The following is a 26,811-nucleotide window of genomic DNA, read 5'->3' as shown; positions in this document are numbered from 1 at the left end:
TCTTGTTTCTGGGCTGCTCACCTCCCTCCCATCCATGCCCCACCACCTCAGAGATACAGGAGGCCAGGGCAGGTGGGAGCAGAAGCGCTTTACTGCGGGGGTAGAGGGAAGGGGCCATTAAATTATTCACTTAAATAAAAATGAGGAGGGAAGGGGATGGGAGGGCACCCCCAGCCCGTCCCCTCTGTCCGGCCAGCAGCAGCTACACAGGCATGGGCATCTCATTGTACTCATCCACGCCCTCCCTCTCGTCGAACACAGGCTCCGCCTCGTTGGCATCCAGCTGTGGGGGAGGCAGGGGTCAGGAGGGCGGGCCGACCAGGACTTGGGCAGGCACAACACAGGGCCGGGTGGGGTTGCTGAGGGGAGAGGGCGGGCAGCCTTACGCATTTCATCTCTCGCTCGGTGAAGATGCGGGTGAGCACCACCATGCGCAGCGGCACTGTGAGGATGAGGATGAAGGGGAAGGCCAGGGAGGCGGCTGTGGACATGACAGCCCACAGCAGGGCCAGGCAGAGCAGCTGCAGGGCTGTGAATAGGTGCATCCGCAGGGTCCGGACCTGAAGGCGGGTGGGGTGGGGTGAGATGGGGAGCCCAGGCTTCTCCCCAGCCACGGAGGACCGACGACGCCTTTCCCCTCCGTGGGGGTGAGGACAGAGGTGCCTTCTCCATGCTCACCACAGCCAGGTCTACACAGACTGAACTGGCCAGAGTAGGTCCAGGGGTTGGGGGTGGGGGCTGGCAGGTGACCCATGCAGCCCAGGAGGGGCAGGGGCATGGGGCCCTTCCGGGTGGCATCTCACCTTCTTGACATAGGTGACGTCCGGGTGGTGCTTGGGAGGCATGAGCAGCAGGTGCAGCCGCTCGTAGAACTGGATCCCGTTCAGGGAGGTGACTCCCATGTACAGGAAAATCCCAAAGAGCACGGCCAGGGGTATCTGCCGGAGCAGGTCCCCGATCACGATGGAGAGGCCTGGGGGGCAGGGGGAGAAGTGGTCGTCTCCAGGGCTGCCCACTCTGACACCCAGCCCGGACGAGTGGGGGGGGGGGCGAACGTACCCACAAGCAGGGCAACCAGCAGCCCTGTCACCCGCTGCTCCTTGACCTCCTGGATCTTGGGCTTGTCCCCGGGTGCCACAGCCTTGCTCATGACGGTGAGCGCATTGGCATGTGTGACAGAGCGGACAGTGGCAGCAGCCAGCCAGGGCAGGCCGAAGAGGGCACAGATGCCGCCCATGCCCACAATGAGCAGCAGGTCCAGGTGGAAGCCGGAGCCCTTCTGCAGCATGCGCTCCTTCTTGGAGATGATCAGCCTGCACGGGGACAGGGCTCACTGAGGCCTCGGGCCAGCTCGGCAGACAGCCGGGTCTTTCCTGGGCTCTCCAGGGCGCCCCGCTTGTGGCCTCTGTATTTGGAACCTGAATTTGGTCCTGACCCATTCCAACCAAAATGAGAGTTCCATGATAAAGCTCTGCCTCCCGCCCTCTAGGTCAGCTCCCAGCTTGCACTGGGCTCCTCCCCCCCAGCAAACATCACAGGGATCTCCTTCTGCCTACAAAGTAAACTCCAGCGGCCAAGTTTGGCATGCTGCACTCCAACACCTGATGCCGCCCCTGGCCGAGCTCTGACCCACCCATCTGCACAGCAACCCCCTCGGCTAGGACCACTCACGTGGTGATTTGCGTCTCCATGAAGATGAGGATGAAGACCAGGAGGGCAGGCAGCAGACTGGCCACCATCATCCACACGGGGAAGGCGCTTTTCTCGCCCAGAGGGTTGATGACCCAGCCCCGCTTGTCAGGGGCCGTCACGGAGAATCCACTGGGCACATTCAGCTTCTGCAGAGCAGAGGGCCGGACGGGTGGGACTTGGAGGGGGAGCCCCTAGCTGCCCCAGGTGGGGCGAGTGCTAAGGGTGTGCTGGGGAAAAGGCCCTCGCCCGCTCCAAAGAGGCGGCTCTGGAGCCTCTGTGGCAGAGGACCATCTGGAGTCTGATGCCAGGCAGCGCGCTCTTGCTGCTGCGTGTAATTGGCCTTACCTGGGTATAGGTGTCCTCGATACTGTAATCCACAAGCACCATGACGAGGATCGCGATAGGCACCCCGAAGTCCCCAATCACCCGCCGAACCTATGGGCAAGCAGCATGCTCAGACCGGAGGCCCCTGCCCTGCTCCAGACCCGACTGTTCATCATCCGCAGCTTCCGCCTCCCTGAGGCCTTCACCCCACACACCCGGCCAGGGAAGAATCGGCTGTTCTTGAATTTGCGCAGGAAGAAGGCAATGAAGAAGGTGCCGGCCATGAGCACCAGGGAGAGCAGGGCCGTATTGGGCTGGCCCCGGGGCCTTCCCTGCACAGGGGGCTCGGCCACACTCATGTTCCCCGGCCCTGGCGTGGCCCTCGCCCCAGCCCACGTGGTATTCTCGCCACCATCTGCCTCATCACGGGCTGGCTCAGAGTTGTTGGCGACAGAACAGCCATGGAGGGGATGTTCCTGGAAAATCTGAGGAGAGGACAGAGTGTTCCATCAGCAAGACAGGTGTGACTTCCAGGCTCAGGGGACTCTGAACGGGACAGGTGGGGCGGGGGTGGCCACAAAGAGCTTCTCTTGTGGATTAAGAAAATGACCCAGCCTTGACTGGTGTGGCTCAGTGGACTGAGTGCGGGCCTGTGAACCGAAAGGTCACAGGTTCCATTCCCAGTCAGGGCACATGCCTGGGTTGGGGGCATGCAAGAGGCAACCAATCGATATTTCTTACACGTCAGTGTCTCTTTGCCTCCTGGCTCCCTCCTTTCCCTCCCTCTCTAAACAAATAAAATCTTAAAAAAAAAAAAAAAAAGAAAGAAAGAAAGAAAAGGACCCAGAGGACCAGGTGTGAGCGCAGGGCAACTGAGGATGAGCAGGGAGGCTGGTCTTCCCGAGGAAGGGGGTGGGGAGCCGGGCCTGGAGCGTGGGGCACATGTGCCAGCTGTGGCTGCGCCTGCCCCTCGCAAGTCTTCTCCTTTCTACATCTCTGGGTCATTTGCCACTTTAACAAAAGTGTATTACCCTTGCTATTAAAAGTATGTTTTCAAGCCCCGGTTGACCTGGCAGGGTTAGGGGGTGGGGAGGCAGGAGGAAGAACCTGCCCGCTCTCTGTAGGATACATGGTCTATAAGGGGAGTGGAGGGGGCGGCGGGCATCTCAGGGCCAGCCTGGCTTCCTACCCAGGGGAGAGAGCAAGAGAGGGGCACACTGCCCCCGGCCCACAGCCTCACCCCCTCCCAGCCCAGTGCTCTGAGTGACCTGCTCACCTTAACCAACTTGTAGAAGGTCTCGTAGATGAAGATGAGAGAGATGAGGAAGGCAAAGATCTCCTGGGTGAAACGGGAAACGAAACGCACCAGGAAGCTCCCCTCCAGGGCCACCATGAGCAGGGCCAGAAGCACCAGCCAGAAGCCGATCCACACCCGGCCCACCAGGTACTCCAGCCCGTTGTGCTGGCAGAACTGAGGGGCGGGGGTGGAGAAAGGTCCAGTCAGGCCCAGAGAGCTCGGGCTGACTGGGTGGGGTTGCTCCAAGGAGAGGAGGGGCACCCCAGGGGGCCTGTGGACCCTCACCGAGAAGAAGGCCTCCTCGAACACCAGCAGGGGCCCCGAGAAGCCGATCACCAGCAGCGGCTGGGCGCCCAGCAGGCAAAAGAGCATGCCCTGGAGCGCCGTGGACACGATCAGCTCCGACACCCCGATGAGGTTCTCCGTCTTCTCTCCTGGGGCGGCAGCGGCTCAGGGGCTGGCAGCCGGGCCTCGTGGGCTCCCCGCCCTCCCCTACCCTGGAGCCTCTCCTTACCCAGCAGCCCCCCGAAAGTGATGGCCGGCGACAGGGCTGCGAAGTAGATGAAGATGACCGCGGCCAGGCACTGGGGGTTGAGCGCATCCCGGAAGTCACTCAGGTAGTGGGGGTAGCGGCGCCGCACGTCGCGGATCAGCCCCCCGAAGGGCCGGCCGGTCCGCCGGAGGGGATCGTCTTCCACTGCCCCCGTTGCCTCTACCATCTGCAGGAGCGCTGCAACCCAGGCCTCCGTCAGGGCGCCCGCCACGGCGCCCCGCCCACCCTGCTCTCCCAGGAACAGTTACAGACCGCCCGACTCCTGCCCCAGGCAGCCCCGCCTGCACTGGCCCGTACCCTTGTCTTGGGCCGACTTGGGCTCTAGCCCTGCCCCTGGGGGCAGCAGCCGGCCCTGCTCCTCCCGCTTCTTGAGCATCTGGCGCTGGAAGTGCGCGACGGACCGCAGCAGCTCCTCGCCCTGCACCTCGGAGGGTGGCAGCACCACGCTGCAGTCCAGGAAGGCGTTGATGGCGGTCAGCAGGTCCTCCCTCTCGTCCGCCAGGTAGGCTGCCTCGTGGAATTGCTGCCGGAGCAGAAGCGGGGCCGGTGAGGACACAGGCCAAGGGGCCTGGGGCCTGGGGCCGGGCTGGGCTCCGCACCGGGGCTGACCTTGTCGGACATGAGGGTGGAGATCGAGCGGCCGATCTCGTGGTAGTCCATGTTGGCGCTGCTCGGGCCCAGCAGCAGGAAGAGGAAGCGCACGGGCACGGGCACCTCCAGCACCGCGTCCAGCTCCACCGCCTCCCGCAGCCGCACGAAAGCCATGGTGGGCCGGGAGAGGAACTCCACGCAGCCTGGGGGCGCGTGGCCGTTGTGGGCGAGAACAGGGCACCAGCCGCCACCCATCCCCCAGCCCGGGGGCAGCACCGGCCACCGGGACCCCCGCCCCCAAGACGTGCCCCGCCCCCCCACGTACCCACAAGGACCACGGTAGCCTCTGCGTTCTCCGGGATCTTCTCCAGCAGCTTCAGCTCGTGCTTGGACTTGGAGCGAGTGATGCCTGCCGGCGGGGCTGGGGGCGGCAGCTCGCGCTGCGGGTGGGAGAGGGTGGAGCTCAGCCCGGCCACTCACAGCCACGCCGCAGCCACGCCGCCGCGCCAGCCCCGACCCAGTCCAGGCTGCCTTCTCCGCTCACCTCTCGCTCCACATCCAGCCTGGTCTCCGGAACTCCGCCGATGAGAGGCTCGGTGACGTGGGGGTCGCTCTCCGCCCCCTGGCCGTGGTGATGCCCCAGCAGGGAGCCCAGGGAGCCGGCGGAGATATTCCGGGGGAAGGAGAATTCCTTCTCATCACTCGGGTGGCTGGTGGGGCAGAGGGCGGCGTGTAAGAAGGGTGATGACAGGGACTAGGGACAGGCGGTCCAGGAGCTGCGGGCGGCGCCTCACCTGTGTTTCAGCAGTAGGGCCCGCAGCACATTGGCTCTGTCCTCGGCCTTGATCTGGTCGGAGATGACCATCTGCTCCACCACCTGGTGGGCCACGCCGGGCAGTGTCTGCTGGTCCAGGTCCAAGAGCACCGCCCCTGGAAGGAGGAGGACTTAGGGGGACCCTCATCCCCAGGCCAGAAAGTGCAGGGCCAGACAAGAGCTGCAGATGAGGGCGCAGCCGGGCGAGGCCAGTACAGGGGGCAGCAAGCAGGGCCTGAGACCCGAGTCCCATTGCCTCTAGGTCCTCTTCCTCCCCACCCCCTCCCTGCAGGAATATTGCGGGGCTCATCAGAGGCTGCAGAACTGGCCATTAGAGGCCCCAGTGGGCGCTGGGGCCGGGAAGTGGCCGGACACACCCTGCAGGAAGCAGGCAGCCTCCGCTGGGGGCCCCGGCCGCACACTCGGGCAGAGCCGCTCTCCGTTGTTAGAAAGTCCCTCTCAGCGAGTGGCATGGTGCCTCCCAACATCTGCCCCGGGGTTTGAGCTCCGCCTCTGCAGCAGGACGGTGCTGGGGGGGCCCTCGTCCATCCGCAAACCTCCCCCTCAACCCGGCTCCGCTTCCCTACATACAGCAGGGGCGCTTTCTTTTTGTTTGTCTTCAATTAATTCATTTATTTTTAGAGACAGGGGAAAGGAAGGAAAAATAAAAGAGGGAGAGAAACATCCACGTGAGAGATACATTGATCAATTGCCTTTTGCACACCCCCAACAGCCCACAACCCAGGCCTGTGGCCCGACTGGGAATCCAACTGGCAACCTTTTGGTTCGCAGGCCAGCACTCAATCCACTGAGCCACAGCAGCCAGGGCTAAACACTTTACTTATTTTTAGGAAGAGGGGAAGGGAAGGAGAAAGAGAGTGAGAGAAATATCAATGCAGAAGAGAAACACTGATTGGTCAACTTCTGTACCCCAACCTGGGACCGAACCCACAACCCAGGCATGTGCTCTGAACCAGTCATCGAACCTGCGACCCCTCAGCTTGCGGGGCGATGCCCCACTAAGCAAGCCACACTGGCTGGAGCTCACAAGACACTCTCCAGACCTCTCCCCACAAGTGACTGTTCGGGAAATAAAAGTTCTTTCAAGAGTCATCAGGTCATTTTTCTGTCAAGGGCAACTTTCAAAACACAGAACTAAGAACAAACAGAACCAAAAACCCCCAAGTGACGAAAACAGAGCTGGCAAAGCCTGGCGCTGAAGCGCCCGCCCTTTGGCGCCTCACCCAAAGCCCTCGAGCCTCACTCACGGCCCATTTACTCCGAGTTCGGAAACGATTCTGCCAGCAGGTGCCTCCGTCCTCGGCAGCTCGGAAACAGGCCTCCTGACAACCGCTGGGCGTGACGCCCCCCCCCTCCTCCGGCAGGAAGGAGGAAACACGCAACGACCGAGCAGAAACATCACACACAGAGCTCGAGGGGCCTGCACCTGCGGACACTCGGGGAGGTCCACCCAGTCCTGCAGGTGGGACCAGTTCAGGGAGCTTCCCAGCAAAACTGTCTAAAACCACGTCAGTCCCCAAATGCGCCAGCTTCGGTTCTTTAAAAATGTCCCTTAGACAAAGCAGCGTCGTTTCCTGCCACCACCCAGGGAGAGAGGTGATCCCAAGGATCACGAGAAGAGGCTTCCCACAGGCTCCAGTGACCTTGATCCCAGTGTTGCCCAAGACACACGTGGGGGCTATTTTGCCCTCAGAGAAGTGGCTCAAGAGAAGGCTGTGTCCTGGGGCCAGAATGGGGGGGTCGGGGAGAGAAGAGGTTACCGTGGGCCAGGGTCCGGCGGAGCTCCAGGAGGCTGCGGAAAGACAGGGAGGCCACGTGGGGCTTCCCCCAACGCTCGGTCTCCTCCTCCACGTCCTCTTCAAATTTGATCCAGCGCGCTGTCTCTCGCCACTGAGGCTCCTGGTTTTTGTCCAGCAGGAGCTCATTCAGCTCCACAAACACCTGGGGGAGAGGTGAGAGGGCAGGACAGGGTCAGAGCCACCAGGGGTTCCCAGGGACTGCTCGAGCGGTGTCGAGGTTGGGGCATGTGCCTCTGGACAGCACGGGGCACAGGCATAGAGTCCGGGTGAGTCGTGACTAAATCGGAGACTTTCTTTTCCTCGTCTGTAAAATGGGAGCAATGCCATCCACCTCCCAGAGCCCTTGGAGGGGACTGAAAGGAGAAGCACCCAAACACAGCCCCATACAGGGCTTGCAGCGAGTCCTTGATGAGCAGTTGCTGCGCACACACACAATTGGGCAGGACTGAGAATAGAAGGGCAGGTGCCTCTGAGGGTGCCGACTGGGCTGAGGCACCTTCTGAGCAGGAAATGGCTCGTGTCTCACAGGGCCATCCGGCTGTGCCCAGAGCCGCTAAGCACTCGGCCCAAGTGCACTTCACCGTATGCCTATTAGACCTCACTAGAAGAGTTTTAAAAACCCACAGCAAGGGTCAGGGTTCAAGACCAGAGCCTTGGAGCCTAAGAGGGGCAAAATAACTAAGTCACTGAGCGACCTTGGCTGGTCACCGTCCCTGATTCACAGCTGGGCCATCATCTCCACAGGCTGTGGGAGGATCACATGAGTCAGAGGTAACCAGATTCCGGAAAATGAAGTTCATGGCTCTGCAGAGCTGCCTCTAGGGTCCACAGATACCCCACTGCCAGCTGCCAGACAATGGCCATGCCAGGCGCCGACACTGGAGAGGATGTTCGTAACCACGGGTGGTGCCCCTGGGGCTCAGGGAGGTCACCGCTGGCCCCCGTGGCAGGGGAGGCGGCCACGGGGAGAGGAAGGAAGCGTGAGAAGCTGAGGAACAAACATACCTCGTGGGGCTTGTGGGGGACCCGGGGCCGAGCCCGAGGCGTGGGGCCAGGCTCTCGTCCCTCCCGGCCACTCTGCCCAGATTTGGCATTCTTCCGCACCAGGTGCCGCCGCACCCCAGGGACATCCTCAAACCGGTGACCTGGGAGGGGGAAGGGCAGCATCAGGCTCCCCCTTTCTCCCAGCCCCGTTCCCCACCCCGGCCCCAGGCCCAGCACTCACTCTTCATGAGGTCCAGGTCCGCGGTGGCCAGCGTCTGGGCCTCGCTCTCGTCCGTGGGGACGCGGGGCAACAGGGCCTGCTCCACCCCCGTCATGCTCCCGATGCGCCTCCGCTCCTGCAGGTTGTAGCTGCGGTGCCCGGGCTGCGCTTTGCTCAGGGGGCGCCCCGAGGCGCCACCATCGTCACCTCCCGCTGCGCCACAGGCCACGGCCACTGCCTGCTCCACGGCGGCTCTGGATGGAGGGACAGAGCCGGCGTGAGCCTGGGGAGGCGGGGCCCCTCCTCAGCCAGGAGCCACGCAAGAGGACCACACGCTCTGATCACCCCACTCCAGACGCAGGTGTTTAAACCTGCCCTCCCCTCTGCGACGGTGTCCAGGAGCATCACATCAGCCAGCTCGTTCACGACAAACTTCCCGGCAGTGCAGCTGGGCTGAGGGCAGGCTGCTCCCGGGGCGGGGGGCGGGGGATGCCTGCAGCCGCCACTCTGAGCAGCACCAGTCGCCTTCTGCCCTCCCAGGACCGCAGGGTCCCCCGTTTCTGACCCAGCAGGGTGAAGGACATGGACCTGGGCTTTGAGACCGCAGACAGCCCCCTGAGGTCACGAGGAACACGTGACCCCTAACCTGCACAGGTTCCAACTCCCATTCCTGTCCTCCAACCCGGTGTCTCCTTTCTCTCTTGCCATTGCTTGTGTGTCCTGGTCCCCATCACGTCCTGCTGTCTAGCACCTCGCATTGAGTCAAGGCCATGACCACAAACCCCCCCACCAGACTTTCTCAGCCTATCCCTACCCTCAGTGCCCTTGGTTCTGCTTCGCACCCTTGCTCACAATCGGACCCACTTTTCCAAGGCCAGGCTTTCTCTGAGGCTCCCCCAGCTGCTACTGGCCATCCAGCTGCCCGCAGGCGCGTGTCCACACCCTAGACGCAGCTGGGGACCAGTGCCACTCACACAACCCACCTGTCTCCCCAGGGTGCGAGCCTGTATGCGCCCTGGAGGGGCGCCGCGCCCTTCACTTCCCCGCAGCCCTTCACACTGCCTGGCACCCACAAAACAAGTCCGTGATAGTAGTGACCTTGAGAACTCATTCAAAGTGATTTCCTCTCCGTAGCCTTCCCTGGCTAACACCCCCAAACTCTGACCGCCTGCCAGTCTGGTACCAAGCTACCTGGCTTAGTAACTTGTTCTGACGCAACAACCAGGGGGGGCTGGCAGCTCCCCAAGTGAAAGGGGGAGGTCTTCTATTTCTCTCGTGCCCAGAGGGCCCCAGGGGTGCTTGGGGGTCACTAGACCGGCCCCTGACCCAGGGCCTGATGCTTCCATCTGAAGCCTGGGGAGAGGGGATGTGGCAGGGGGACTGGGACGGGGGGCGGCTTCGATGTCACATCTGTTCCGCGCCAGGCTAAACCGTTCCCAAACCTTAACTCCCTCACCCCTTAATCCCTTCAACCGCCCTGAAGAAAGGTTGTATTATTCTTGGCTTACAGATGGGAAAGCAGGCTCAGGGAGGTTCCTCGCCCCGAGAGCTAGTGAGGAGCAGGACTGGGACCTGAAGACCCGGAGGCTCTGCTGCTTTTCCCGCCCGACACACGATACCAGCAGGGAGGATCCCCGCCTGGGGACACTCACCCAGCCTGGGCCCCTTTGGTGGCCTGGGGAGCTGCCTCCTGGTGGGGCAGCGGCGGAGGGGGGGAGGGACTGGTCCTTTCTGCCTTCCTGTCAGTAACTTCATCCTCCTGAAGAAAGAACTGGAAAAGGGACCCACGTAGGCAGATGAGGCCAGGCCAGGACTTCCGGGGAGGGGGGGTCCCCCAGGAACCCTGTCCCCACGCACCTGCACAGAAGAGGGAGTGGAGGCAGGAGACGGCTGGGTGGCCCGGGCACCCTCAGCCTCACCGGTCTCATCCTCATCTTCCTCCCCCTCCTCAATGGTGGGGGTCTCCCCAGTGGGGGTGGCCCCAGGGCGCCTCCGAGGCTTCCGTCCGGGGCCCTGGGGAGTCTTGCGGCGGCGGGTGTCTGGAGGCAGGTGGGTGGACAGCGGGTGATGGATATGGTGGGAGGACTGGCGGTGGTCTGCAGGGAGAAGAGGACACCGTGGCTGGCAGGCACAGCCTCGCTCCGGGCCCCCGGGCCCCAGCTCCTGCCCCTTCCCTGCTGGGCAGTCCAGCCAGAAGGACCCCGCCCCCTCCTCAGGGTCTCCCCCTCACATTCAAAGTCTTCCTCCCCATAGCTTCGGCTGGGCTCCTCCCCTCCTCGAGACCCTGCCTCCTGAAGGATCTCCTCGAACCGCTCCACACCCAGGGTCCGGTGAAGTTCGTCTTCCTCCTGCTCGGGGAAGCCAGGGGCCGCGGGGCCCAAGCGCTCTGGCTCTGGCTGTGAGGAGGAAGGAGTAGAGAGAAGACACAGCGGCTCACTAGGAGCTCACCCCGAAACGCCACCCTGCCCAGTACTGGAGAGAGAGGTACCCCCAGAAGCCTGCCCGCGCAAACGCTGGGGCCTCGCCCGGCACCCAGCAGCCCATCCCCTAGGTGGGGGTGGGGAGGGATCTGGAACCTGGCTGTGCCCACCGGCCCAGCTAGGGCGGGGGAAAAGGGGGGCTCGGGAAGTCTGGACACAAACCCCGTGCGTCCAGCCCGCCTGCCCGGTGTGTGAACTGGGAAGCTCATGTGGCTGAGAGGGAACACACACTTCCGCTTGGTAGAGACCAGCCTGAAAAGTAACTTCTGGAGGCGCCCGAACTAACTGACCTGGACTGGAGTCTGAGTCACATGGAAACCAGCCCCTGGAAAGGAATGCGGTGGCCTCGCCTCCTCAGGGGAGCCCCCCACTCACCACCCCTCCGCAGCCCTGGGGTCCCCCGCGCGGCTTCCTGGCCCCACCCCCACCCCACCCCCCACCTGAGTCATGCTGCGGGAGCCGAGCAGCCCAGACTGCGGTGGTGTTTTGGAGCGCTCAGCTAACGGCCTGCTCTAGCCAGTGGCCTTGGTCCAGCCCCCCACCCACCCCCTGCTGGTCTCCGCTCCAAGCGCGCCAAATATTTGCTCAAGAGCTTCTGGACCTGAAGGGCATCAAGATTTCAAAGGGCGGAGTATGGAGTCCCCTCCGTGGCGGCACCGGTGCTAGCGCACGGCTAGAGCAAGAAAGAACGAGGAAGAGCAAGAGGGAGCTGGGAAGAAGGGCAGGTGCCGGGGAGACCCCGAGGTGGGGACAGGAGCCGCTGGGGTGGCAGGAACACTGGATACGAAGAGAGACAGGGGTCAGGGGTTGCTTCCTCCCAGCCCATCTCTGCAGCTCTAGCCCCTCAACCCCCAAGCGCTTGCCCTCCCCCACCAGAATGAGCTCGCTGGCTGGCAGGGAGGAAGGCAGAGGGAGGTGCTGAAGCGAGACGGAGAGCGGGGAGGTAGCCTGGAAGGGGGCGATCAAGAACCTCTCGCACCTGAGGGCGCAGGAGGAAGTCCATGGCAGGCAGGGGTGAACTTGGGAAGGAGGGGGAAGGGACCGGCCGGCGCCCCTTCTCAGTCACGTGCCCACTGGGCCTAAGTGACCAATAACGGGCTGATTGTGGCACTCGGGGTTAATCATTACACTTCCCAGGAAAATCCGGAGGGGGCCACGTGGGGTAGAAACCACGTGGGGGTGGGAGGGGCGAACCTGAGGAGCACGTGGGGTGAGGGGCGGGGCTGGGGGTGGTCTCTGGCTAGCGAGCTCCGCCCAGAGCCACTGAGCACAGACTGACGCTGTGTCTAAATCCGGGGGTGGAGGATGGAGGGTGGGCACCGCCAGGTGGGAGATCTAGAGTCCCCAAGTTCCTCTTTCACTTAGGCTACCACCAGGTCTTCAGTAAAACAGCCTCAACTCCGTCCCTGGAGCTAGAAGCCCGACGAACTGCTCACCGCCACTACCAATACCTGTCTCAGACCCCTGGAGCCAGGCAAGGCCAGGATAGGGATGGCAGCGCTCCTCGGGGATACCTCGCAGGTTCCCCTCGTTCCCAAGCCTCTGCAGGCGTGCGCGCACACATACACACAGACACACACGCACACACCCATGAGGGAATCCTCAGAGCACCTGTGGCGTGAAGAGGGACAGAGGGCGGCCGCCTCGCTGACAATACTCACAGTTCGGAAGGAATCTGCGCCCGAGGCCGGGCGTCGGGGGGCGCTGGTCATGGCCAAATCTTAGCCCTTTTCACTGTCGCTGCGGCTTTCAGGACAACAAGGCGGCGGCATAACCTGAGCAGGGGAGAGGGCCGATCACCGGTGAGAGCAGGGCCAGGCCAGTGGGGGCGCCCGGGGCATTTTGCAGCCCTTCACCTAGCCCAGGGGAAGACAGGATGCGGGGCGTTCCGCCGGCTGGCCACCAGGAGTCTCCCAGCAGCGCAGGACCCTCCGGCCCAGATGAAGGGCCTCAGGGTGGCCCGTAGAGGCGCCAAGACCAAAGAGAAGTTATTTATAGGAAGAAAGGAGATGAATAAAGAGAAAGACCAGTGAGGACTGGGGCCACACAGGGCCAAGGGACTACGGAGAGGCAGCAAGAGGAGGAGGAGGGGCTCAGACCTGGAGAGAAAGCTGCAAGGTGGATGTGTGTGTGCGCGCGCGCGCGCGGGTGGGGCGGGTAGATAGAGGAGGGGGAGAGGGGAAGGAGAGGCTGAGCCAGAAACAGGAGCAGTGACCGAGTGGTGGGCTGAGACCGGGGAGGGGTGTGCTGGGGGGAGTGAGATGCCCTCTGGAGCAGGGACGTGGGGAGGAAGGAAGGGAGAGAGAAGAACTCTGGAGAGAGTCCAACAGGGCCAGCAAAGGAGTCAGAGGAGACGGACCAGGACAGGGAGGGGAGCATGACGGCACTCCCTCCCCCGGCAGGGGCTGGGGGCGGTGCTTGGGGGCTGGGGGGGAGAATGCAGGCTCCCTGGGGGAGGGGCAGGAGCCCAGCTCCACTCACTCAGTGGACCGGAGGGAATGAGGACTCCGGGCACAGGCTGGGCACAGCTTTATAATGGGGGAGGGGCTCGTGGCGAACTTGGAGGCTGAGCACACAAACCCTGAGGTTCTGCCTTGAGGGGCAGCCTGACCCCTCCCCTCCCCTTGGACCAGGAAAATCTGAGTGGCTGAGCTGACGCCCGCCTGACTGTGACTATAGGGGTGTCTGGGGGGAAACACGGGGTGTCTGGTGGGTGAGTTGCAGTTACAGAACCTAAACAGTGCAAATCGGGGTGCCCATTAACAGTGGGGGAAGCACTGGGGGGCACCCAAAGCTCTCCGAAGGTAAAAGTACTGAAACTCCCCAGTGTGTGGTTGGGAGGGACACACGCTTGCCCGACTTAGGGCTACCTTGAGAGTAAGACAAGCCAGTGGAAGGGCAACCGATATAGTTCTGGGGGTAGGGGACAGTCCAAGATGGGGGAGCCTGGAGCGACACATTCCTGGCAAGCTCTCCAACTCGGCTGACGTCTCCCTTCACATCCCCCAGCAGGCCTTTCAGCCAGGGTATGTCCAGCGTGGGGGAGAGGAGGGCCCTGGGGGTGGGACCCTGGTATGGAAAGCCTGCGAAGTGCCCAGAGAGCCTGCAGGTGTGGGCTTTTGCCTCCGGGCTGTGCGGGGCTGAGCCCTGCGTGTGTTCCCCCATCTTCACTTTAACCCCCCCCCCCGCGCCCCCTCCCCCGCCATCCTAGAACACAAAGCAGCTTCTGTCCAGAGCATCGGTGCCGATAATCCGGGGTGGGAATACATTCCGGGGACCAGCCCCGACCGGCCCGGGGGATTAGCATCTTTCCCCCTGCCCAAGGGATTAGCCCCCCGGACCGCCACTTGGGCATTCACCAAGTGCAGTAGCACATTCCACAGCTCTTCGCGGTGGGGTAGGCTGCAGTGAAGCGCGGAAGGAGACAGCGCAAGTGGACCCTGGATTTCAGGCAGCACCGCCCGCCCCCGCCCCCCCCCCCCCCCCCGCACGGAACTCCCCTCCCAAAGAAGCCAGCCCCCCAGGAGTCAGGTCCAACTTTCAGGGCTCCTCTCTCCACACCCACCGAGCTGCTCCCTCTTCTGCCCGACCCCTTGTCCTTACCTGACTCGCCACCCAACCCCCTGCTCCGCTCTTCCTCCCAACCCGGAGGTGGGCGGAGAAGGCCCCGGGCAACCCCCAGGCTGGACGCCCAGCACAGGAAGAGGTGCCGTTTGGTGCCCGCTCAGGAGTTGGGAGGGCCCGCGGCGCCTCCGGAGACTACCCCCTCCTGGTGGCAGGGGGCGCGGCACCCTCGCTTTAGGGAATTCTAAGAAGCAGACCCTGGATTCCGCTCCGGACCAGTACTTCCCTTGCTTCCCCATCCTTTCCCCTAGATCTCGCTTTCCCGAGCCCCAGTCTCCGCCCTTCCCTCCACTTCCACTCCCTCCCGACACCAAGTCCCGCGTTCCCCCCTCCTTTCCCCTCCCTTCCTCCCTCCGCGGCCCTGGCCCTCCCCGCTCACCCGCTTGCTCTAGACTTCGTGTCCCGGGGGTCTTGGGGTTTCTCCCCCTTCTGCGGCGCCTTTGTGCGCTCCCGACGACTCCCCAGTGCCCACCTCGGGGCGCGCCCCCGCCGCTCCCAACTTCTCCCAACTCAACTTTCCCCCGCGCCGCGGGCAGGCCAGCCCCCTGCGTGCGCGCCCCCCGGGCGCACCGTGCGCGGCCCCGGAGGGTGGGGAGGCGGGGAGCCGCGGCCCAGACCCGCGAGCGGAAGCGCGTTTCCAGGCACCGCCAGGCACCAGCGCCCCGGTCCAGGAGGCAGCCCCTGGTCTCCGGAGTAGCCGCCGCCCTGGCTTCCCCGCATGGGACTCGGGCGCCCCGGGGACGCTGTCTCTTGGCCCATTTAGGCACCTCTGGGCGGAAATGAGCCCAACTTACCCTGGGGGGAATCCCAGGAATAAAAAACGGAGGCTCAGAGATGATCAGAAAATTCTGGACGGAGGAAGTTGAAATACAAATGTATCAGGAACAATATTCTCTCTTTTTAAAAGATTTTATGTCTTTATTTTTACAGAGGGGAAAGGGTAGAAGAGAGGGGAGAAACATCAATGTGTGGTTGCCTCTCATGTGCCCCCTCTGGGGACCTGGCCCACAACCCAGGCAGGTGCCCTGACTGGGAATGGAACTGGCGACCCTTTGGTTCGCAGGGGACAGGATTCTCTTTTGCCCCCAGTCCCCACCCTCTCCAATAACCCCGGTACCTCCAAAAAAGCCCGTCTTTGCCTAGGGGGACAGTGAGAGGTGATGCTGGCTGGAGGTTGGGTGCCCACTACCCTGAGCTGACCTCGACTTGCCAAATGTGGCGGGGGTCATGGGGTGAGGGGGTACTTCTGCCTCAGTAAGATTCCTGCGGTGACCTCCCTCTCTCCTTGAACCCGACTCATTGTCATCACCTGTCATTAAAAAATCTGTGCATTTCTGGTTTTCCCAACTAAAATATGAATTCTTCTGGATAAGGATAATACTTTTCCCTTCTTTTTTTTTTTTAAAGATTTTATTTATTTATCTTTAGAGGGGAAGGGAAGGAGAGAGGGAGAGAAACATCAATGTATGGTTGCCTTTCATGCGTCCCCTGCTGGGAACTGGCCTGCAGGGAACCTGCCTGCAACCCCAGTATGGGCCCTGACTGGGAATGGAACCATGATTGTCTGGTTCACAGGCCCGCGCTCAATCCACTGAGCTACATCAGCCAGGGCCTTTTCCCTTCTTTTCTATCGTCTGCCATTGGGTGAAGGACAGAATTGTGAACGCAGAAAACGTTCAGGTATCAAGGAGTTGATTAACAAATAGTTAGCATCAACTCTGCTTCCTGCGCCATGTGCTGTTTGGGACCGTTTTTCGTCCACTTCACAGCCCTCAGAAATGCAATCATAAGACAATTAGAGAGCAGTGCAAGCAAATCTATAATCAACTCCTTAAGGGATGAGGTCAAGGCTGCTGCAAGTGTAGCCATCTGTCTGTGCTTCTGTCTGCTAAGGGCGGTAACCAACCTGCCAGCCCTCGGCCACACCCTGGCTCTAGTAGGCTTGGATTCTGGAGACTGGCCTGGGATTGTGGGGCCAGGGGCGGGGGGGGGGGGGGGGTGCGACTCACAGCGCTGTGGCCACTTTTCCTCAGGATGTCAGAGTGAAGCCAGCCACTGGAGCGTCCAAGCCGACAAACGGGGCCCAGAGAAAAGAATGGTCTCTGGCATGTGTTAAATACAGTTTCAAACAGAGCACCTGCCTCCCTGCCCAGCCTTGTGTTCAGCTGGTCCCCGTAAAAGTCATTATCAGGAAGACATGGCCCGGAGTCATTCCCTAATCAACCCTGGGGTCAGCCTGGGGAGGGCTAGAGAGCCGTTCTGAGAGTGTCAGGGGGTCGTTGGGGCCTCAACACCATCAACCTGGTCAGAGCCGCCACCTGGGCCCAGGATGTAGGCCACCTAATCCCAAACCTGAGAGAGCGCCCAACCCCCACCCCTGCCGCAATCTGGAATGTGTAGTCCTGGAGGGGCCTTTTTCATAAGAAGGTGGTGGTCAAAGAAAGTAATCAGAGCGGAGCACACTGGGAGCCCTGGCGCCAAGCCCCGGCGCCCAGAAAGCGGACACGTGATGCTTCCTGGGACTTGAAGTCCAGGGTTTGCCTCCGTGGTGGAACCGGAGTCCCGGGAAGCGACTGCTGCAGAGAGCCTGAGCGCAGCCTGCTGGGCGTTGTAGTCCTCTTGTTGTCTAGGGTCCCAGGCATTATCGGGAAACCTGGGAGTCTCAGGACTACAAGCTCCAGAAGCTCATGCGCAGGCAGGAGGGCGGGGCAGGGCCGGAGCTGGGGTGCCGCCTCCTCTGCATCTCCGGGGCCAGAGTATTAGAACGGAGGGCCCGCAGGGGTCCCCGCGGCTGCTGCGATGCAGAAATACGAGAAACTGGAGAAGATTGGGGAAGGTAATGGGACCACGAGATGTTCTTGCAAGATCTTCTTTTGCATTCCTTGTATCTCTGGCTCCTCTACCATCAGCAATGCCCACAGACTCCGACCTCAGCACTTGCTACGGCCCCCGCCCCGAGCTCAGCACCCGGTGCTGACACCAATCCTGCCATTAGCATTTCCTGCAGAGTCCCCTCCCAGACTTAGCACTCCCTGTAGGCCCGATCTCTGAACCGCAGCACTTCCTGCATGCCCTGCCCCCAGCCTCATCACCGCTTGCAGAACCCCAGCCACCCCCAGCCTCGGTTCTGGCAGCAGACGTCCAACCTCAACATTCCTGCCAGTCCTCATCCCTTTCCGAGACCCCTGCTCACTATTCCCGGCCCCGCAAAGCACCGCCCTCGTTTTAGATCCTACCTGGCAGCCACAGTCTCTCCCTGCTGGCGACCCCCTTACGCCTCTGCAGGCCCCTTTCTCTGCCACATCCCCATCCACAAAGCTCTGCCACACCCGGCCTTTACCCTGATCCTCTTCCCTTACTTCTCCAGGAATCAGAAATAATGCACTCCCATGATGCCTCCCCTCGGGGAAGGGCTTCTTGGGAGGGGGGGGGGAAGGGTTCCCCATCCTTTCTGTCACCTGTAACCTCCTCTTCCCAGGTACCTATGGGACAGTGTTCAAGGCCAAAAACCGGGAGACTCATGAGATAGTGGCTCTGAAACGAGTGAGGCTGGATGACGATGATGAGGTAGGACTGGGGCATCTGGGGGTGGGGGGGTGAGTGAGGGCCCAGCCTGGGTGGGATGTGACTGTTGCCCACCCGGCCCCCTCCCACGTGCAGGGAGTGCCGAGTTCTGCCCTGCGGGAAATCTGCCTACTCAAAGAGCTGAAGCACAAGAACATCGTCAGGTGTGTAGACGATGGGCAGGGTCCTCCTTGCTTAGGTGGCCAGTTGGAGGAGGCGGGGGCCCCGAGGTGGGCTGGGCTGACAGTGGATATTAGGAGCACACCTGTGGGTCTGCCTGGCTAAGCCCTCCCTTTCCCCTAGGCTTCATGACGTCCTGCATAGCGACAAGAAGCTGACTTTGGTTTTTGAGTTCTGTGACCAGGTACAAGGAGGACCCTGGGGACAGTTGCCTTAGGTGGGCATGGGAGGGGCCCAGACTGAGGTTAAACTCTGCCTCATTCCCCCACCCCCATCACTTTTTTAGGACCTTAAGAAATACTTTGACAGCTGCAATGGTGACCTAGACCCTGAAATTGTGAAGGTGAGGAGACTGGAGCTTGGGGGCCCCACTGAGGCCGGGGTTGCAGCCTGTGCCCAGCGCGTCTGCTCTCTGGGTACCAAGGGCAGGCCTGAACAGGGACGCACTGGGTGTCGGGACTGAGAGAGTCCCGCTTCTGCTCTCCAGAAGCATTTGCCCGTGATCTCTCTGACCTGACGGCAATGTTCTGGTCCCAGCGATAATGACTTACGCTTGAGAGATGAGAAAAGGAGATTTGGAGAGATAGGTTACTCACTCAACAAATATTTACTGAATGCTTTGCTGGGCACCACGCGCTGTTCTGGGCCCGAGACCAAGCGCCTTGTCCCAGGTTCCAGGGGAAAAAAATGCTAAATGATAATACAGCATGATATAGGTGCATGTGGACGGTTTGATGTGTGTTCAAATGAAGCCAGGTAGAGGGGAGGTCAGTGTGGGCTGGGAAGGTAGGAAGGCCCAGTAGGTCATACGTTCCAGAAAGGTAGGGACCAGGACCCCCATTCACTGGTCACTTCTAATACAAGTTCCAGAAAGGTGGGGGACCAGGACTCCCATTCACTGGTCACTTCTCATACCTAGCATAATATAGACTAAGTTCTTGATAATTCACAAAGGATGTATCTCGGAGCTAGGTGCTGAAAGACAGGTGGGTGCGAGGCAAAGCAGAAGGTGAAGAGGGGAGTGTGAGCCACGGCTGGGCACAGCTGACGATCCCTCGGTCTGACGCCCCCCCCCCAGTCATTCCTCTTCCAGCTGCTGAAAGGCCTGGGATTCTGTCATAGCCGCAACGTGTTGCACAGGGACCTGAAGCCTCAGAACCTGCTCATAAACAGGGTACTTCTCAGGGAGAAGGAGGGAGACGGGGGAGGCTGGGCCATCAGCCGAACGATGCGGGTGCTGGGTGGGAACGTGGGTGCGTGGAGCCAGCCCTCACACTGTCTCTTCCATCCCCTGCAGAACGGGGAGCTGAAACTGGCTGATTTTGGGCTGGCTCGAGCCTTCGGGATCCCTGTCCGCTGTTACTCGGCTGAGGTAAGTTGGGGGTGGGGGGGTATTGGAGTGAGGGGGACACCCCCAGTGAGCATCTCTCAGCTCCTACTGCAGGACCCAGAACATTCTATTCTCCTCTCTGAGCCTCCTCCTCCCAGCCCTCTAAGTGGGGGGTCCCTGCGGGTGGGGTCTCTTCCAGGTGGTCACACTGTGGTACCGCCCACCAGACGTCCTCTTTGGGGCCAAGCTGTACTCCACGTCCATTGACATGTGGTCAGCCGGCTGCATCTTTGCAGGTGACGTGCTGGGGGTCGGCAGAGGACCTTCCCTCCCATTTGAGCTGACAGATAGGGTCGGGAGGGTCCCCTCCAGGGCAAGGAGCCGGGCCCTGAGGGATGGGGTGTTGCTGGAATGAGGGGTTCTTCACGCATCAGCTCCTCTCCCCCTCCTCTTTCTCCCACCCAGAGCTGGCCAACGCGGGGCGGCCCCTGTTCCCTGGCAATGACGTAGACGACCAGTTGAAGAGGATCTTCCGATATCCTTTGCCTCGAGTCCTCTGCAAGGGGAGTCATGAGCCCTGAAGGCGCTCAGAGTGCAGGAAGGAAGGGTGGCGAGGGGCTGGGCCAGCACGTGAGGGGCTGTGGCAAGCTTCTGAGGGTCAGGGGGCGGAGGGCAGAGGGGGGCGGATACCCCTGGTTGTTGCAGTGCGGCAGCAGGCTGGGGAGTGTGTGACATGTGGACAAGGAGGGACCCCTTGGGGAAGAAGCCAAGAGGGTGCTCCTCCAGCCGGGAGGTGACTCCTTAGGAGCAAGGAGCCAAAAGGGTCAGCGGGAGGATCTGTGGGGGTCGAGGAAGGCTGGCCAGCCCTTCAGGCCACAGACATTACGGTATAGGCCACTGCAGTTCACGGGTGTGTCTGTAGCGCGGCACCTGTGGTTAACGCCACGCTGGTGGGACTGCAAAGGAGGGTCCCCTGTGCTGGGGCTGCTTCTGTTGGGACCTGGGGGATAAACTGAGGACTCCTTCCTGGGAGAAGAGCCCCTCCCCCTGACCCTTTGCACTACTGAGTGACCCTTGACCCTCTGGACACACTGCTGGGGACACCCACGGAGGAGCAGTGGCCCGCCATGACCAAGCTGCCGGACTATAAGGTGTGACGGGCATGGGGGGCTCACACTCATTGGCAGACCCTCTTACTTCTCAGCCCTAACAGCCCCCCTGCTGCACACCCCCGGTCTGACTGGCTCTGTCCTCACAGCCCTACCCGATGTACCCAGCCACAACGTCTCTGGTGAACGTCGTTCCCAAGCTCAACGCCACAGGCAGGGACCTGCTGCAGGTGACCAAGGGCAGGGGGAGGGCCTGGGGGAGGGTGGGACTCAGGCAGCTGGCCCTGCCTGGCCCTGCCTGACCCTGGCCCGCCTTCCTTCCCTGCTCCAGAACCTGCTGAAGTGCAACCCCGTCCAGCGCATCTCGGCAGAGGAGGCCCTGCAGCACCCCTACTTCTCTGACTTCTGCCCGCCCTAGGCTCCCGGACCCTGGCCACCAGGCCAGTGCCTGGCCTCTTTCAGCCCCCTTCCCGGAGGGGCAGAGAAGCAAGGACACACGGTGCGCTGAGCCCCAGCTGTGCTGGGCCCACTGGGGTGGAGGCGCCCTTACCTGGGTTCGGTCTCCCTCCACAGACTTTATTTAATTTCATAAATTGGCTCCTTTCCCACAGTCTGGCTGGTGTGGTCGTGGGTGGCTCTGAGGGGCGGTGGGCTTGGGCCAGGGTCTGTGCTCCACGGCCCCGTGCAACGCCGCTTCCGGCTGGGATGCTGCCCAGTCGTCCCATCCCGCTGTGGCCTGAGGCTGGGGGCCGGCGGCTCTGACCCCCACCCCATAAGGCCGGGCTCAGGGCAGTGCTGTGCCCACACACGTGCTTATGTGCCATGCACACCCCTCTCTCTGCCCACGAGGGCCTGAGACTCTCCTGAGGGAACAGGCGGCCGGGATCTGAACAGGAGAAAAGGGCCGGCGCTTCCTTGTGGTTCTCCCTGTCCCTTCTGTCCTCATCCTCCCCATTCCTAGGCCTGCAGGCTGGGACCGGAAAGACCCAAAGACGTGGTCGGATCAGGGACACCCCTCTGTGCCCCCTTAACTGTCATAATATTTGGGGTATAGAGGCAGAGAACAGGGAGAGTGGGCTGGGGCCTGGGCGTGCCCTTACTGGTAGAAGTGGGGAGGGGGACCCCCTCACCATCTCAAGCTGGGGGCTCTGCAGTTGTGGGGATTTGGGGGAAGCAAGAGCTGTTCCCATGGCGACGGCACATGCTGGAGCTCGGTCCTGGACGTGAGAACAAGAGTCTAGTCTGGGGCCTGAGTTCTTAAAAGTGGGGGAGTCTCTGTCTTCTCCCTGCCTGCTCCCCACTTCTCACCAGGCTCCCGGTCAGAGCCCTGTCCCAGCCACTCCCTCACAGTCCCCTGAACCGGGGGACCGTTGTCTCTGAGGTGGCACCCTGACAAACTCATTCCCTCCGAGGTGCACATGGATGACACCTCACTCTTCTGTCCCAGAGAGGCTTCTGGAGGTTAATTGGGAAGCCCCCCACCCGCCACGTGTCCTCTAGATGGTGGCTGGCAGAGGTCTCGTGACTGAGGACGGCTGGCTGACCTTGGCCTAACCAGCCTGTCTGTAGGAGGAGCAGCTCAGGCCGATGCACTAGAACTTTATTTGGGATGAAATGACAGCGATATGCAGGCAGGAGCTTGTCCGAGATGTCAGGGCTCAGCTCAGATGACACAGGCACCGGGTCTAGAGCCGTGTGACGAGGTAGCAGGTGCGGTGGGAGGCGGAAAGCGTCCTGGTGACGGCACAGGGAGGGGTGGGAGACCTGTGGAGACACGGATTGCGGTGCTAGGGTGGGAGGCCTCGAAGCCGCCACCCTGCTCCTGCCCTTCTGGGCCTGAACTTCACCTTCTAGAGCAGGGGTGTCAAACTCATTTTCACCGGGGACCACATCAGCCTCGCAGTTGCCTTCGAAGGGCCGAATGTAATTTTAGGATTGTGTAAATATAACTACTCCTTAACAGTTAAGCGAGAGGTCCGTGCTGTCACTGGGCGGAAACACGGTGCCGGGCCGGGCCCACAGGCCTTGTGTGTGCCACCTGTGTTCTAGACTGCATCTGTCCCTCCTCCCTTGACCTTGCAGGGACATTTCCTGTTACCTGGGGCCCAAGCTGAGATGGGACACTTGGTTTCCATGGCCGCCCAGCCCTTCCCGAAGCTGTGGGAGGAGGGAGAGGGTCAGAGGAGGGGAGGGGTCCTCCCAGCCCGGGCCACTGCATGCCCCTCCCTGCCCCTGTTTCTGCCCAGCTGGGAAGGGAGGGCGTTCCAGGGTTCAGGGACAGGCAGAGAATCCAGGCAGAGGTGTCAGGGAGGGGGAGGAGGAGGCTGTTTACCAGGTTGGTGGCGGAGTGCTTTGGGGAGCGCTTCTGGTTCCGGAAGTACCCCAGGACCCTGTCTCGGAACACCTGGGGGCAAGCAGGGGGAAGGTGGCCCGCGCACGCCCTCACCTGTGTCCCTCAGCTTGCTTCCTTCCCTCTCCCTGAGCCGGGGTCCCACGCCCACCTCACAGAGGTAGTCCAGGATCTCCAGGATGGTGAGCAGGCTGGCTCCGATGAACAGCCCCATCTGGCCCCCAATGTCACCTGCGGAGACCGGGTCGCTGGTCAGCTCACAGCTACCTGTCCTACCCGGCCCTCCCGAGCGCCACCCCCAGGCACCGCGCACATACCGAGCAGCTCCGACACCTCATAGGCCTTCTTCTGCTCCACCGTCTCGTAGTTGAGGGCCTCGAAGAAGATGTCCAGCACCAGCACGTTCTCCCTGGAGGAAAAGAGGCGGGAATGTTCGCTGCGCACCCCCTTGCTGACAAGAAACAGGTGCACGTTCTCAGGTCAATGACTCCTTTGAAGAGGCCGGAGAGGGGCGGCACCGCCCCCGTTTGCAGAAGGCGCAGTGGCAGAAAGGTTAGGCAGCTTCTCCAGAGTCCCGGAGCCCCTTGATGACATGCAAACTGGTGTCCCACCCGGATGTGCGCCCTTAGCTGGAGGAGGGCACCTGCCCCTCTCAGGTCCCACGCCCCCTGTCCCCGGCTCCGCGGGCTCACGCGATGTATGCTTCGCTGCGGTTGTGTTTTCGGGCCAGGTAGCGGGCAGCGGCGCGGCTGGGCATCCGCACCATGGAGAGCTCCTTGGCGTAGCGCGTGGTGGCGCAAGGGTTGGGGCAGACGCACGCGTCCTTCCGCAGCATGGCGTCTGCGGGCCACAGAGATCTGGATCACGGCCGTCCCTGACCCCCGCTGTGGGGTGGGGGTCCCAAGCCGAGCGGGGTAGGGACGGGTGGCGGGGATGTGTGCCCCTTACCCAGCGTCGGGTTGGCGCAGTCTTTGTACTGCTGGGGGCTGCACACCGGTGCGCCACCTGGCGGGAGGTGGGGCGGGTGAGGGGTGTTTGTGTATGAGTGACAGCTTCAGGACGCCCCACCCCCACCCCAGGCTCCGGCCCCTCCCCACTGGACCCCTCCTCTGCTCTCCAGCCCCTCACCAGGCATATGCATCATTCGGCAGCCGCACTTCCGAGCCACATAGCGGGTCTCACAGGCCAGGCGACAGCCCGTTAGACTATAGGGAAGGCTGGGACCTGGACTGGGGCTGGGGGGACCCAGGGGACCAGAGGGTTCCGGCTCAAAGTCAGGGTCTAGAGATACTGAGCTGCAGTCACCCCAGGGCGGGGGCAAGAAGCTCAGCTGCAAAGACACTGGTTAAGGAGGGTTTGGGGAGAGGAGAACACCCCGGGAGAATGCGAGCCGCAGGCACTGGGGCGGGGCGGGGGTGGCCGAGGCCCCAGGGACTTGTCTGAAGAGTGGCGGGGTGGGGGCTGAGGTCTGGGGCTTTGGCAGGGGAGGGGCTGGGAGGCTCCGGGGAGGATACTTGCTGCTGCTGGCAAGACACGAACACCTGGTAGCCGGGGGCGGCGCCAAAGCCCAGCTGGTCGATGATGGGCGGCTCCTCCTGTGTGTGAATCTGCACTCGGACCCCCGCCTCAAACGGGGTCTCCTCTGTGGGGGAAGGGGCGCTGAGGCCTGGGTTCCGGGAGACCCTGGCTGCAGCCCTTTCTCCCCTGGGCTGTGGTGGGCCCCCCCCTGCCCGCCCCCTCCTCCTCCTCGCCTTCCCAGAGCTGTCGCACCCCAGCCCTGTGCCCCCAGCCTCATTCGCGCAGGCTCCCGCACCCACGTCCTTCCACACGGGCAGGTACTCATCCTGCTGCACGTCCAGCATGACCTCCAGCCCACTGCCCGCGCCGCCCTTGGGGGTGGTGAGAAGCTCTGCCCCGTCTGCACCAGAGTTGAAGGTGTAGCACTGACCCATCCGGGTGAAGATCTGGAGGTGGGCACCCCGGGGAGGACTTCACTGTGGTGCAAGAGGCCCGGCCAGGCCCATGCAGGGCCGAGGGACCACTCCCCTCCCCGTCCTCTACTTGGTGTCTTCTGGGAACCCCCAGCCCCTCCCTCTCACAGGCACATGTAGTCAGACCCTCACACGCTTCCATCGCTTCACCTCCTCCTCACCCCTCTATCCCCAGCCAAGCACACAGGCCACAGGGCAGGGGGTCCCCGCTGCCCTCCTCCGGGGCCGGCAGAACTTTGAGGAGGCAGAGGGAATGCCAGCCCCTCCCTCGGCCGCGAGCGGGGTCTCCAGCCCTGGAGCAGTCCCACTTGTGGTCCCCCACCCCCAGGAGCAGGGTCTCCGCAGACCAGAGCTGGGCCCAGAGCCAGCTGGGGCGAGGTCCCAAGCTGGGAGGTGTGACCTTGCACACTGCGGTCCAGCTGAGTGACAGAGGGGGCCCCACGGAGGACAGCTTCCTGGGCTGAACAGAAAGGCACTGCAGCCTGGCTGGGAACCAGAGGGTCCCAGATCGTGGGTGTTAAGGTCCCCTAGCTTTGGGGGAGTCTGCCTGCCAAGGCTGGGATGGCCGGCACTCCTAGGTCTCTGGCAGGACAGGTCGGGTGGCCAGCTCACCGAAGTGAAGTTCTCAGGCCCGCACGGTTGGCCACAGTAGCGACAGTCCAGCAGCATGTCCTCCAGGGAGTGCCCGGCCCGGGCGTAGAGTCGGGCCATGTCGAAGGTGGGACTGGGCATGAAGCCGGGCGGCGCGGGGGGCCGACCCAGGGTGCGCAGGAAGGCCGCGTGCTCGGAGGGCTCCAGGCCCAGCAGCGCCGGCCCGGCCCAGTGCAGGTCGTTGGGTGTGAGGCGCGAGCGTCGCAGGGGGTTGATGTTGCACAGGGTGACGGCTGGGAAGGTGAGCCGGTGGCTTTCGCGCTCGTCCAGGGCCGTCTCGTGGTGGAACTCACCATAGTAGCGCACCCTCTCTGCCACCTGGTAGAGGAAGGTGGCCAGCGACAGGAGAATGGCCAGGGCCCACAGCCCCCGGCGAGGGGTCAGCCTCCCGGGGCCGAAGACGTGGCCCAGCCCGTGCAGCGTGCAGCTGCTGGCGAACACGCGGATGTCCGAGGCCGGCCGCCGAGCCTCCTCCAGCCCTGAGGGGGGCTTCATGGCAGGAGTCACGGAGAGGGGACGGAGAGGGCTGGTGACCAGGCTACAGAGGCTTGGAAGGAAGAGAGGGTCAGTTCGAGAACAGGGGGGCTGGCCAGGCAGCGGAGAGTGCAGGCGAGGCGTCGAGGCCGAGAGTGAGGCAGGGGGGCACTGGCCTGGCTGGGTTGGATGTGGTGACCTAGCGGGTCCAGCTGGCCTTGCCCAGGAGCAGGCTGCGGCTCCTCAGACTCAGCGCTGGGCCGGGCAAAGGCAGAGAGCAGGTAGGGCGCAGCCCAGCCGGTGTGGCAAGCAGGGCTGGTTTGCAGCTCTGCTGAGCCAGGGCTGCTGCAAAGGATTGGGTTTCAGCAGTGAGGGGGCAAGGGGCCTGGCAGAGCAGCCTGGGGGGCGGGGAGGTCCCTGGGGCCCCAGGCTGAGCCATTAGTGCAGCGTGGTGGTGGGGGGGCACCGTGGCTGGGGAAGCCAGAGGCGCCAGCTGGAAACCACAGCGACTCTGCTTGGGCCTGAGGGGATCCCAGAGGTAGTCGGGGAGCCCAGAGGTAGTCAGGGAGCCCTTGGGGTCTCTGGTGTCCCAGCTGCAGTCCCTGTATGTGGGGCTGAGAGTCAGTCACTATCCCTAGGCCTGGCTCCTCCCTGTCTCCTCTCTTCCCACTAAACTAACCTCATCATTGGAGTGGAGCTGGCTGTTGACCAGGCTGGAGGGTGGTGGGGTGCCTGGCGTCGGCTGCCTCCTCCTGCTGAGTCC

At 62.6% G+C, this 26,811-nt stretch overlaps 3 protein-coding genes across 6 annotated transcripts; 1 reads left to right on the top strand and 2 right to left on the bottom strand.

The window, feature by feature from the left end:
* Nucleotides 1-70: 70 nt before the first annotated feature.
* On the bottom strand, nucleotides 71-14,933 carry SLC4A2 (solute carrier family 4 member 2). Of its 3 annotated transcripts, XM_037131912.2 has the most exons (23): nucleotides 14,779-14,933; nucleotides 12,437-12,550; nucleotides 10,526-10,691; nucleotides 10,153-10,391; nucleotides 9,948-10,066; nucleotides 8,317-8,549; nucleotides 8,097-8,236; nucleotides 7,053-7,233; nucleotides 5,252-5,387; nucleotides 5,002-5,167; nucleotides 4,783-4,897; nucleotides 4,476-4,660; nucleotides 4,164-4,389; nucleotides 3,828-4,043; nucleotides 3,599-3,747; nucleotides 3,293-3,487; nucleotides 2,232-2,501; nucleotides 2,038-2,127; nucleotides 1,672-1,838; nucleotides 1,060-1,313; nucleotides 804-973; nucleotides 387-560; nucleotides 71-283 (listed from the first exon to the last, which is right to left on the bottom strand). In XM_037131912.2, the coding sequence occupies exons 2-23, from the start codon at nucleotides 12,485-12,487 to the stop codon at nucleotides 203-205; spliced, it is 3,723 nt and encodes a 1,240-aa protein (XP_036987807.2). In that variant the 5' UTR covers nucleotides 12,488-12,550; nucleotides 14,779-14,933; the 3' UTR covers nucleotides 71-202. The 3 variants fall into 3 exon arrangements, with proteins under 3 accessions (XP_036987807.2, XP_036987808.2, XP_053527843.1); XM_037131913.2 differs by lacking the exons at nucleotides 12,437-12,550; nucleotides 14,779-14,933 and adding an exon at nucleotides 11,755-11,857; XM_053671868.1 differs by lacking the exons at nucleotides 12,437-12,550; nucleotides 14,779-14,933 and adding an exon at nucleotides 11,216-11,303.
* Nucleotides 14,934-17,106: 2,173 nt separating this feature from the next.
* On the top strand, nucleotides 17,107-21,192 carry CDK5 (cyclin dependent kinase 5). The gene is made up of 12 exons (XM_053671825.1): nucleotides 17,107-17,235; nucleotides 17,878-17,966; nucleotides 18,060-18,127; nucleotides 18,267-18,327; nucleotides 18,430-18,486; nucleotides 19,222-19,317; nucleotides 19,441-19,515; nucleotides 19,673-19,769; nucleotides 19,939-20,009; nucleotides 20,565-20,624; nucleotides 20,732-20,812; nucleotides 20,914-21,192. Exons 1-12 carry the CDS (start codon nucleotides 17,199-17,201, stop codon nucleotides 20,998-21,000), a joined length of 879 nt encoding a protein of 292 aa, XP_053527800.1. The 5' UTR covers nucleotides 17,107-17,198; the 3' UTR covers nucleotides 21,001-21,192.
* Nucleotides 21,193-22,171: 979 nt separating this feature from the next.
* On the bottom strand, nucleotides 22,172-26,301 carry ASIC3 (acid sensing ion channel subunit 3). 2 transcript variants are annotated; one of them, XM_037131966.2, is made up of 11 exons: nucleotides 25,536-26,301; nucleotides 24,746-24,896; nucleotides 24,447-24,574; nucleotides 24,061-24,262; nucleotides 23,881-23,937; nucleotides 23,625-23,772; nucleotides 23,250-23,341; nucleotides 23,084-23,163; nucleotides 22,915-22,986; nucleotides 22,681-22,739; nucleotides 22,172-22,369 (listed from the first exon to the last, which is right to left on the bottom strand). In XM_037131966.2, exons 1-11 carry the CDS (start codon nucleotides 26,067-26,069, stop codon nucleotides 22,246-22,248), a joined length of 1,647 nt encoding a protein of 548 aa, XP_036987861.2. In that variant the 5' UTR covers nucleotides 26,070-26,301; the 3' UTR covers nucleotides 22,172-22,245. The 2 variants fall into 2 exon arrangements, with proteins under 2 accessions (XP_036987861.2, XP_036987862.1); XM_037131967.2 differs by having other exon boundaries at nucleotides 22,172-22,346.
* Between the last annotated feature and the right edge of the window lie 510 nt (nucleotides 26,302-26,811).

The sequence above is a fragment of the Artibeus jamaicensis genome, unplaced genomic scaffold (genome assembly GCF_021234435.1).
Source record: "Artibeus jamaicensis isolate MK-2021 breed Jamaican fruit bat unplaced genomic scaffold, CSHL_Jam_final contig_718, whole genome shotgun sequence".
Lineage (NCBI taxonomy): Eukaryota > Metazoa > Chordata > Mammalia > Chiroptera > Phyllostomidae > Artibeus > Artibeus jamaicensis.
Note: the sequence above shows the minus strand (reverse complement) of the source record. Positions and strands in the feature narration are given on the sequence as shown.